General features: G+C 41.3%; 1 protein-coding gene across 9 annotated transcripts in view; it reads right to left on the bottom strand.

Annotated features, from left to right (window-relative positions):
* Positions 1–12,596, bottom strand: part of WNK3 (WNK lysine deficient protein kinase 3) — a 107,860-nt gene that overhangs the window by 35,616 nt on the left and 59,648 nt on the right. For all 9 annotated transcript variants that reach the window (XR_015795640.1, XM_088137796.1, XM_088137795.1 and 6 more), the window contains 3 exons: positions 11,361–11,557; positions 10,147–10,302; positions 2,437–6,186 (listed from right to left, as the gene is read on the bottom strand). Coding sequence is in view for 8 of the 9 variants with exons in the window: in XM_088137796.1 (XP_087993922.1) it covers positions 2,437–6,186; positions 10,147–10,302; positions 11,361–11,557 (4,103 nt within the window). In the remaining variant the exon portion in view is untranslated. The remainder of the gene's footprint in view (positions 1–2,436; positions 6,187–10,146; positions 10,303–11,360; positions 11,558–12,596) is intronic.

The following is a 12,596-nucleotide window of genomic DNA, read 5'->3' as shown; positions in this document are numbered from 1 at the left end:
ACCATCTCTGTGACGAGATAAAGCACGTCTTCATTAAAGTTATACTGGCACAGTAATGGCTGGATGATGCTACAGGAGGCTATAAATCACTAACAAGGAAACAACGGTTGGTAGCTTTCTCAGACTGGACTGCAGTTCAGATTGCAATACTGCTGCCATGACCTGAAAGCCATCTTTCTACTCAAAAGTTAGACAGGAACTGCTCTGTAGGATGACGGACTTTTTATGTGATTTCAGCCTTCAGGCACATAAACGTTAGACTAAAGATAAGTGCTCTAATCAGAAAACAGCAACGCAAATTAAATATGATGTAAAGCACCAACAACAGAACAGGCACACAGAAACATAATCCAAAGATTACTACAGCCAGTGATTTATAATATGAAACCTTTCCTATAGGTGTGTTATTTTTAATGCTCATTAATACTCTGTGCTAAGAGAATGAAAAGGCTGCATGGGATGCTCACACCAGTCTTCTTTAAGAAACGAGACAGTGATTTTTGTGGAATTAAAACTTTAAGCCGGCCCCAAGAAGATGGTGAACCTTATCATTAAGAAGGCAGGATAAATGAGATGTGATCTCTGGGTACAATTTAAGTTATAGGGCAAAATGTCCAGGCAGCTAAAAAGAAAACGGCAGAGTCAGCAAGGAGAAAGAAAGAAAACTCTGAAGTAATGGTAGGTATTAGAAGTCAAGTACCAGGGAAAAGAACCATAAAGCGGGGGGGGGGCACCCCTCCCCCCAAAAATCCAGCTGGAACTATATTATATGGGAGAGGATGATAAGGAAGAAAAATCATATACTGAGCTGTGAAAGATACCAATAGAGAACCAGGGTGGTGCAACAAACAGAGCCAAATGTAATCAAGTAACATGTTGGCAGAGGTATGGAGTCAAAGAAGGGCCTGTGGGTGCTGACCATTTTTCCCCCCCTGAACAGACAGTTGGATTATACCTATTTTTTAATCTTTTAAGTTCAAGAGAGCATATAACTCTCAAGAAAACCATGACTGTCCATTTATCTTATATCTTCACAAATAACGTTTGTGAAACAGATTAGAAACATTCAAATCTAATTAGCCAAACTGTTAACAAAATGAGACCCTAGTGGAACTTTTCCTTGTTTCTTACTTTTTTTCAGGGACAGTTTTTTTATGCAACACCTGTTCACAGCAAAGAAAATGTTATCTAAATGACATGCTGCAGTTCACTCTGAACAAATCTGTATTACACATGTCCCAAACTCATAATCCAGAACCCAGTTTCAGAAAGAATATTGGTCTGATATTACCCCCTTTCATAGCAGCTTTACTAATTATTGAACAGTTTACAGTATCAATCCAGTCATTTAAATAACTACTTCCTCATGTAGTTCTGCTTGGACCCTAAGGTCTGATAGACAGACTCTTCCCTAAGTCCTAACATGCCAAATTCCTTTGACTTTATGAGAGCACTCAATTTAGGAAATTATATCCTGCTAGAAATTTGTCTGGCCTTCTCTCTCTTCAGTTTCCACTACTGATGAACACAATTTTGCTTATGACCATTTTTATTAGGGTTGGTAGTTTAGCACTAACTACAATGGTTAAAGGAGGCTACAAATTCACTGAATTCTCCATTCTTTATAATGTGTGTGCTTAAATGAAATCAGAATACATTTAAATTGTCTTTACCGTTTTGGACCAATGGTGACATTCACAATGCTATAATTATGGAAACGCTATTTTTTTCCAAGTCTGGGGCCGCAGAGTACATCAACTTGTGCTCACTTTTGCTACCATCAAATTAACCAATAGCTGAACATCCTTTGTACCCACCCTCAGATCCCAGTCATACTTGCAAACATTTAATAAACATCTTATAACTTCCCCACTTGGCAAAAATAACATAAAATAGATTGACAGCATGTGTCTCTACCACTCCTCAGCATTCTATGCATTTCTCTGGTAGTTTGCAAAAAAACCAATGAATAAACAGACAACCAAAATCCCTTCTGACAGGTTGAAAAGTGGCAATGAGGGGAGACTTAAAAAAAACATTCCAAAAGGTCTCCATAATGACTGCTCCATAATAGACCTGCATTTAAAAGCCTTTCTAAGTAATTATAACCATGGCAGCATGGGATGAACTCTGCATTTAGAGCTATCAAGGGAAAGGGGAGTTCTGGATATCTATCTTCCTTTCCACATTTGGATTAATCTTATACAGATTGTCAATTTTTTTACCAGAAAAATTAGCAAATGGAAAGGTTTGCTTCCAATCACCATTATCCCTTCTCCCTTACTGCAAATGACAACTAATGAAATGAAATTTGAAAGTGAAAAATTAGGATTAAAAAAACTTAGATGTTCTCTTATAATACACATTTTCTCCCTCTCCCCCTTCTCTGGGATTAAGTAGCTGAGAAAGAGATTTTTTTTTTAATAACTGGCATACCTGTGGAATGTCTTGTCCTTGATGATACTCTTGGTTTGGCTGTGTCACAGCAGTAAATGGTGCTTGCTGGTTCAAGGAAGCTGCCATAGAACTCTTAGAAGGCATCTGCTTCTGGACAATTAATTCTGCAGATAAAACTGAGGTCTGACACACTGGCTGCTGTTGAATGTATGGTGGCTGTATTGGTGGAGGGATAAACTGTTGGTTATTGTCAACTGGTTGAAATGTCTGAGACTGTTGGAGGAGAGGAGCATGATTCAACAGTCCTGACACTTCCAAAGATTGTTGTATTGCATAAGCTTGTTCTGGCTGTTCTGATACAGAAGTTACAGTCTGTAATGTATCTAGGGCAGACTGAGGGATTGTGGCTTTGTGCGACTGAGTATTAGGATGCTGGCTAAACTCCTGATAAGGGGGTTGAGGCTGCATTTGTGGTGTGAAAGACGGCTGAGATGAGACAAAAGATGCCTGTGGCCCTGACTGTTGTCCTTCTGCAATTTTGTGTGCCACATGTGGTGGCAGCTGCTGGTAGCCCATACCAGAATCTTGCTGACTAAGATATATTGCTGGCTCAGGCAGATGTGGCTCAGAAGGATAATCGTGGATTTCTGTGGATTGTGTTGAACAGATCTGCAATTCCATGTTGCCAGTGTCTCCATCCTTCATCAGGTGTAATGACTGGTCAGGTGAATGCACAGCAAAACTTGGTTGATCAGTATTCCGTACTGTTAAGTGAGCTTGCTGGATCTCTGGAGGTTGAGCAATATATGTTGATTGAGTTATATATGCTGCCTGCCCTTGGTAAAAATATGCCGATTGGTCCAAAGAATGTCCTGAATATACTCCAGAAGCTGCATAAACTAGTGGCTCCGGGCAGGGTGACTGATCTGAGCCCTGTGCTGAGTAAGTGACATGCATCTGACATGCTGCTTGCTCTGGACCCTGCAGCTGGTTAGTTGGCTCTATTTGGTGTTTCAGCTGCTCTGAAGCTGGTGGCTTGTGTGGGGATTGTGCTGGATACATTATTTGTTCTTGGATTTGCAACTGATACTGGGTCTGGATGGGATAAGCCACCTGTTCTGGAGCTGAACCTGAGAACTCAGCTTGCTGATGCTTTTCTATGTCCTGCTGAGAGACAGCTGGCAACTGATCTTTGGAATTAGCATGTAGAACAAATTGCTCTTCTTTCTGCTGTTGCAGAGGCACGTGAAATAACATATGTTGCACTACACAAGGATGCTGATTTGTAGAATGGTGTATCTGAATAATTTGCTGCTCTTGTGGAGGCCCCAAAGTATCTAGGGATATTTCTGGACACTGTGAGACCTGCTGCATCAGTGTCATTTGCTGTGATACAGTGGAGACCTGATGTATGGGCATAATATGTTGAGGTTGCACAGATGCTATTTTCTGTGAAGGTGGCTGCCCACATGCCACCTGCTGGGGAACCAGCTGGGGTTGTTGTGCAGATGCCACATGCTGTGTAACTTGCTGCATGGGCACCACCTGCTGTGGAATCTGCTGGGACATCTGGAGGGATCCAATCTGCTGATTGGCAACTTGCTGAGACTGCAGCCCTGATGCCATTTGCATTGATGTCACCTGCTGGAGAACTTGCTGAGGAACATGTTGGGATTGAGGTATGGATGCCCCCTGTTGCGGAACTTCTGGATGACCTTGCTGTGGCTGCTGTATAGATATCACCTGCTGTGGAACTTGCTGTGGCTGCTGTACAGATGACAGCAGTTGAGGACCTTGCTGTGCCTGCACAGATGCCATCTGTTGTGACTGCTGTATGGATGCTGCCTGTTGAGGAACTTGCGGTGGCTGCTGTGTAGATGTCACCTGCTGTGGAATATGAAGAATATGCTGTGGCTGCTGTATGGGTGTCATCTGCTGTGGAATATGAAGAATATGCTGTGGCTGCTGTATGGATGCCACTTGTTGAGGACTTTGCTGAGGCTGTTGTACGGGTGTCACCTGCTGAGGAATATGCTGTGGTTGCTGTATGGATGCTGCCTGTTGAGAACCTTGTGGTTGCTGTATGGGTGTCACCTGCTGTGGAACTTGCTGAAGAATATGCTGTGGCTGCTTTAGGGATGCTGGCTGTTGAGGGCTTTGTTGTGGCTGCTGTATGGATGTCACCTGCTGTGCGACCTGCTGAGGAATATGCTGTGGTTGCTGAATGGATGCTGCCTGTTGAGGACTTTGTTGTGCCTGTTGTATGGGTGTCACCTGCTGCGAAATATGTTGTTGCTGCTGTATGGGTGTCACCTGCTGTGGGACCTGCTGAGGAATATGCTGTGGCTGTTGTATGGATGCCACCTGTTGAGGACTTTGTTGTGGCTGCTGTATGGGTGTCACCTGCTGTGGAATATGCTGTTGCTGTTGTATGAGTGTCACCTGCTGAGGAATATGCTGTGGTTGCTGTATGGATGCTGCCTGTTGAGAACCTTGTTGTGGTTGCTGTATGGGTGTGACCTGCTGAAAAATATGCTGTGGGTGCTGTATAGATGCCTCCTGTTGAGGCTCTTGTTGTGGCTGCTGTATGGATGTCACCTGCTGTGGAACGTGCTGAAGAATATGCTGTGGCTGCTGTATAGATGCTGCCTGTGGAGGACCTTGTTGTGGCTGCTGTATGGGTGTCACATGCTGTAGAATATGCTGCTGCTGCTGCTGTTGTATGGGTGTCACCTGCTGCGGAACCTGTTGAGGCTGCTGTATGGATGCTGCCTGTTGAGGACTTTGTTGTGGTTGCTGTATGGGTGTCACCTGCTGTTGAACTTGCTGAGGGATATGGTGTGGCTGCTGTGTGGACGTTGCTTGTTGTGGAATCTGTTGAGGAATATGCTGGGGCTGCTGCATGGATGACACTTGTTGAGGATTCTGCTGGGGCTGCTGTACTGCTGTCACTTGCTGCGGCTGCTGTATGGATGCCACCTGTTGGAGAATTTGCTGAGGAACTTGCTGAGGTTGGTGTATGGATGCTGCCTGCTGGGAAACGTTCTGTGGCGGCTGTGGAATATGCTGTGTGGAAACTACATGTGGAACAGTTTGGCTTTGTTGTACAGATGTCACGTGTTGAGGAACTTGCTGAGACTGCTGCACAGGCATCACTTGCTGGGGAATTTGCTGTGGTTGCTGCAAAGACACCCCCTGTTGAGGTGGTTGCATGGATGCCACCTGTTGGGGAACTTGCTGAGACTGCTGCATAGCCATTAGTTTCTGGGGAATCTGCTGCATAGCTGCCACTTGCTGAGAAACTTGCTGGGTAGATGTCACCTGTGGAACTATTTGCTGGCTTGGTTGCATAGATGCCACCTGCTGGGAAACTTGCTGTGGTTGCTGTGTTGATGGCACCTGCTGGGAAACTTGCTGGGGTTGTTGAATAAGGGCAACTCCTTGTGGAACTGACTGAAGAACTGAGGAATTAGAGAGATTCTGAGCTAAACCTTGTATGTTATTGACAAATTGAACTGAAGGCTGCCCGTGTAGCACAGGTGAATGACTGGCAGATCCAAAGTTGGCAGAAACAGTTTCTAATTCCATTGATCCTGCAGTAGCTGAAGCCTGGTTGCCAAATCTAGCAGCAGAGGTTAACTGTATGCCTGTTGGCATGTGTTGATTCCCCACCTGTGAAGCAGGTATATTCTGAGGGGAAGTGACTGTCAAGATCTGCTGAGGAACTCCCATGATGGACCCATCCAAAGACTGACTCTCTATACTGTAGGACACTTGTGAATCTGGAGGCTGGTATGAAATAAATGTATTTTAGAGGTGATTAAAGTGATCACTTTTGTACCAAAATTTTTTCCTATAAAATGTCATAAAATATAAACGTCTAAATATCATTTCAGAAAGAACTTGGTATACAGTATAAAAAGCAGCAACGTGCAGAATATATTGTACAAGTTAAAAATATCAGCTGGTAAAATTCCATTATTTATTTATTAAATTTATATGTTGCCCATCTCCCCCAGGGATTACCTTCCATTACCTTGGAACACTTATTCAATGTTTTAAAAGAATTATTTTAACTATAGAAACTGGACAATTGATATTTCTTTTGGCTGTGTTCTAAAAAGAATAAAAGGGAGTGCTGAACATTTTTCATATTTTTACATTTGGGATGAATGAGCAAGAACAGAGTCGCTCTTGTGTGAGATGGGCAGCTATATAAATATGATAAATAAATAAAATAAATAAACTGCTATTTGTGAATGTTAGTCCCATCTGGCAGTATGCTTTGTAGAGAGACAGCAGTCTTTGTTGCATCCAGAAATACAACCCATTTTACAACCCTTTAGATTTATAACTGAGAGAGGAAAAGCTTTCAGCACATAAACATTCAGAGAAAAAAAGAAAGCCAGGCAAGGAAATAATTAAGTGGTTCTTCTTCTTCAGCAACCTTTTCACTGGCAGCTGCACTACCTGGAAGCATATTTTAGTTTAAAAAAACATATTTATTTACACATAATCCATAACTTGGTACTCAGTGTGGAATTACATAAACTGATGAAAGGTTTAATGGGTGAAAAACAGACTTATTTCTACTTGGAATAAACCAAGTGAAATCGGTATGACTCGACTAATATAAACAGGTCTACCTGAAGTGGGCCTAAGTCTGAATGTAATGCTCTTCTCATGATTCTTTGCCATTTCCAGCTTTAAATCTTAGAAGGGAAATATAAATCACAGTATCCAGGGTTATCTAAATAAGTGCAATCAGAACAGATGGTTGTTCCCCAAATAACTGTATAAGTTTTCTTAAATATCTGAATTTGGACGAGTGTCATAGACACATCCATATAGTTTTCTTGGCACCAATACAGAAGTTCTTTGCCACTGCCTTCTTCTGGGAACTTTTGGGGGGGTTGTGTGTGGGGGGTACGCTTCAGTCTAAAGCTACATTTCTGGTGTTCCCTTCCAAGTACTAAACAGTGTTGACCCTGCTTACTTTCAGAGTCTAGCAAAGTCAGCCAGGAACTGCCACCTGCTGATACACAAGACTATGAAGTATCAGAAAAAGAATGTTTAAAGAAGTAGCAATCTTTAGCTCCATGAAATAGATACTCATGTCTATTTGCTAATGAAGAAGTTAAAAACCCTCATTTGGGGGATCACAGGAAGGAAAATAAAATCCTGTATTGTGAATGTATTGCAGAAAATTACTATATGGCCCTTAGTATGTTCTTGCAAGAATAAGGACAAGGCAATGTGATAGGCTGTACAAAAAAAAAAAAGATTAATAACTTAGATCACTGAACAACAAAGAAGACATGGTTTAAGTTAATCCTGGGCACATGATGTTCATACAGGAATGTGAAAATAAAACATTATGGTACTACACAATTAAAGTTAAAAGCATAGTTAACAGACAAAATGCAAACACTGAAGAAGCTATCTAAGTGTCTACACAGATTTATATACTTAGTCCTAAACAGTAATTTTTTTAATGAGAGGTGTTTATAAAGAAGTACTTCAAAGTTAATTAGCTTGAGATATATATGCTTATGGCTTTTATGTTAATATTACAGTAGATAACATTTAGAAGTAAGCATGGAAACCCAACTGTATAAAGCTATAGTTCATATATTAATAAGGAGGTAGTTTATTTTAGAGATTGTGTAACTATGATAATATGTTGAAGTTGGGCAGCTTTATATTGGAGCTCCTAGCTTGTGACAGATTTCGCATTAGTTTCCTAGGGAAGCTCTGGTAAGCATACAGATTTGGTTAGATAGATTTTAAAAATCTATCTAAAATCATTAAACCCTAAAAAAGGGTACTGTCTTATTATTGACTTAATGAATTAATAAAGCATATGCAGTGGTGCCTCTAGTTACGAACTTAATCCGTTCCGCGACTCTGGTTGCAACTCGAGTTGGTCTCAAGTCAAGGTAAAGTTTCCCATAAGGTTCAATGTAAATACAGTTAATCCGTTCCGCCCTCCGAATTTGGTCGCACCACGAGGCAAATTTCCCCATAAGGTTCAATGTAAATACGGCTAATCCGCCCTCCGAATTTGGTCACACCCCGAGGTAAATTTCCCCCATAAGGTTCAATGTAAATATGGCTAAACAGTTCTGAAACATATGCATTTTATTTTTAAACCTCAAAAACCTTCCAAACGCCACAAAAACCTTCCAAACGCCACAAAACACACCACAAGCCTCACCGAACGTCTCCTTGCTACCGCGATCTCGCCCACAGGAAGCCGCGACCGTGTGGCAGCAGGGAAAATGGCCACAGATCCGGTTCGTAAGTAGAGGCGGAGTTCGCAAGTAGAGGTAAATTTTTGGGGCCGGAGCTGGTCGTATCTTGAAAAATTCATAAGGAGGGGCGTTCGTAACTAGAGGTACCACTGTATAATACTATATTATATATTTTTTAAATATTTTGATAACTGTATTTGAGCATAATTGGTTTCCTCTGTAGTACAATCTACTTATGTATTTTATTTTATATATTTCAATACATTTTTCTGAAAAGGAATCTGTAGGTTTCACCAGACTCTCAAAGGGTGCATGGCCCAAAAAGGTTTAAGAATCCCTGCTACAGAGGGTTAATAGACAGCTAATGACTCTCATATATTGAACTGTGAGTACGCTGCTTAAACCAAGGGATAAATATAACACCTGGCCATATGTAATAGCTTCATACAAATTGATGGTGCAACTGCATTTCAAATATGCATATAAGTTACCCCAAGTTACTGCCAATTTTAACATCTACCCTTGGATTATATTTATTTTCTATTTATTTAGGATTATTTTATATTGTAATTTTAATTGATTTTAACTGCTTTGTAAACTTCCCAGAGTCATTTTTTTAATGAGATTGGCAGTGACAAATTTCATACATACATACATACATACATACATACATACATACATACATAGTTCTAAATAACGTACATTTTAGTCTGTAAAAAGCAATATTTTGACCTTAAATAGTTTCCCCACAACCTTAACAGGATAGTCATTGTTCCTGAAGTTGCTGTATGAAATAAAGTTGCTTGACTACCAAAACCCTAGAAAAATTGGGGCGCCCCCCCAACTCCCAACATTCTCAGCAACAGCTGCGCTGGTTGGGGAATTCTGAGGGTTGAAGTCAAAGCTTTTGAAGAGCACCTAGATTGGGAAAAGCTACTTTTAAAAAATGTAGTTAGGATGAAGCCTCATTTTACAATGCAGAGATGCATAACGTAACTGGATAAAAAAATATTATCATCAGATAATGTACAAAAATAGTTGGGAGATACTTAATCACTTTACCTCACACCTAAGCATTTTTTCCTGAATCCCAGTTTTACAATTCCAGTTACAATTTGTTCTTCTCTGCCAGGATTTCAGGCCTTGTTTACATCCAGAACAATAACTCTGGAACTAACTTAGGGGAAAAATAACTGGGAGATAGTTTTGGCAGAGGAAAAAAAGCCTGGGAGAATTAAGTATGCCCTTCATCCTGCTACTGCAAAGTGCCACTTGCTGAGAAATATGATCAGGCAAAACGTATACATTATATTGTACTATGTAGCTTGGCTTTTAATGAGAAGCAAAACCCCACTACGTCCTTCAATGATTGCCTCCATTTTATGAATGCTTTCCCCTTTTTAATTTAAATGGTTAAAATGAACTTATGGGACACTTTCAAGTGATGGTTTGAAAAACCCGCTAGGTAATGCAGGTTATCAGTGAAAGCCCTTACCATCCTTGATGGGAATTGTTGAGCTGTAAGAGGAGAAGTTTGGGCTTGGAGAGTTGCAGGAGGTGCCAAACTGTGAGTAGGTAGAACAGAAGGCTGATTCTGGATTAATGGTAAAACACTGGGGTGAGCCACATTTGTTGGCAACGGCGGCTGCACCTGTATGAAGAATAATTAACAGACTTCACTAAGAAAAACAAAACAATTGTCTGTGCTTCAGCTCCCCTGGTCTCATCTGCCCTGTTTGTAGCCTTCTCTCACATGTTCTCTAGGGAAAACATGACATCTTCCTAGGACACATTCCTGATAACAAAGAATTAATGTTCTTGTATCTTATCTTTCTTTCGCTCTTTCTTTCTTTCAAATATTTATATAGCCACCCATCTTGTACCAAACTCCAGGTGGCTCACAACCAATAGATAAAAAACAATATTTACAATAAATATTAAAATCACAAATATTAAAACAAATAAACAAACAAACAACCTGGCACGATAGCTAAACTTTCACATGCAGCCCACAACAAGCTCATCTCCCCAATCTCACCCTATCCCAGCGCTTAGGTGGACAAGCCAGGTCTTAAGTGCTTTTTGGAAGGTTAAAGGGTGGGGGGGGTCTGCCGAATTTCTGGGGAACAGTGTTCCATAGGGCAGGGGCTGCCACAGAAAAGGCATGCTTCCTAGGTTCCATAAGATGGCAACATTTAAGGAAGGGGACTAGGAGTGTGCCCACCTTATTTGATCTGGTAGGATGGGCAGGTGTACTTAGGGAGAGGTGGTCCTGCAGATAACCTGGTCCCATGCCATATAGGGCTTTTAAGATAATAACCAGCACCTTGAATTGCACCCAGAAGGAAACTGGGAGCCAATGTAACTCGTGCAACAGGAATGCAATGTGGGTAAACCTAGGGGCACCCACCACTGCGTGTGCCACTGCATTCTGGACCAGTTGTAACTTCTGGGTGTCTTCAAGGGCAGCCCCATGTAAAGCTCGTTGCAGTAATCCAAATGGGAAGCGACCATGAGTAAGGCCTCCCAGTCCAAGAAAGGGTGCAATTGACGCACAAGATGAATCTGTGCAAAGGCCCCCTAGCCACAGCTGCCACCTTTATTCCTTTCCTGGGACCAACAAATTTTATACTGAAACATCATACACGTCTTTGTGGGACAGACACTACCTTAATTACTATGCTATTAAGAAAATGATAGGCCTCTTACCCCTGCATTGGACTGATAATGCCCCACCAGCTGCTGGGAAGTGTAAATGTGCCCTTGAACACTGCTGTTTTCAGTTTGTGAGAGGTTGGGGACTTGTTGGGTGCCCATCATCTGTTCCGAGGAAAATGCCAGACTATGTTGGCTAGAGGCATCTGACAGTATAACTGATCCTGCTCCTCTCTCAGACAGGCTGTCAGCTGCATCAGTGTGGGAAGAAAGAGAAGGCAGAATATTCATTCTATAAGAACAAATCAAAACCATTTCCCTTCCTTCTGCCTCATCCAGGCAAACACTTGGGTATTCGGGATAACATGGGCTATCAAGAAATGCAGTTTATATATGGATGAAATATTTATTTCAGAAAGAACACAACAAAATGTGTGCTTGCAGAGGGCAACAAGGAATGGCGCAATCTTTCCTTAAAAATTGCCACAACATTGCTTCTAGCTGACACGACTAATCTGTTTAAATGAGTATCAAAAACTGTGTTACATTTATTTGAGAGTGACCAAAGGGAAGTCAAGCCCAGCACAAATCTGAGACATGTTATTCACAAAGTACTGTGTAAACTACTCATAATGGTGATCAGATGGTATGAGAACACTGGCCATAGCTATTGGTGGTTGGACCATCAGAGTTCTCTTGGATTATCCATCCATGGATGTAATCATGGGGGAAATAAATTACTTTTTCAACTCCCTAATTTCTGTGACACAGGCCCTATGAAGATGCATACATTTTGTCCGGTTGGATTCACCTTTGAATCTGCAACTTTCTGCCCTCACATTTTGTAGCGTGCAATTGCTCTATGAACCATGGAGCATTCAAGGCACTAACACAGGACAGGGGGAACTTAGGAGTCATCATTATCATATTAAGTGCTCTTATTCTATAATAAAACTAGACTCTTTGATTCTAACCCTCTGAAAAAAGGATTTTACACCTTTTTCTTCAGGTGCCTTACTTCGTACCTGTGCCTGACAGTGCACTCATGGAAAAACAGTAAGCCTACTTTTCAAGTTTCACTATTCTGAAGATGCTTTCTGTTGCTACTGAGAGAGAAACTACATATTATGTTAGTTTCTTTTTTCCCTGCTAAGCTCTCATTTAGTAGTTAAGATGACTTTATGTTGGTGGTATTGAACAGAATGAAGGACTAGCAAGTTTGAAAAGATGGCTCACTCACGTTTTGCCATCTGAGAAATAAAAGGTAGAGACCTCTTATGGAGAAACCAA

The sequence above is a fragment of the Python bivittatus genome, unplaced genomic scaffold, assembly GCF_059951505.1.
Source record: "Python bivittatus isolate LINGU-HERP-01145 unplaced genomic scaffold, Pbiv_v1 ctg000220_np1212, whole genome shotgun sequence".
NCBI classification, from domain to species: Eukaryota; Metazoa; Chordata; class Lepidosauria; order Squamata; family Pythonidae; genus Python; species Python bivittatus.
The sequence above is the reverse complement of the archived record's forward strand: the minus strand, read 5'-3'. Positions and strand labels throughout refer to the sequence as shown.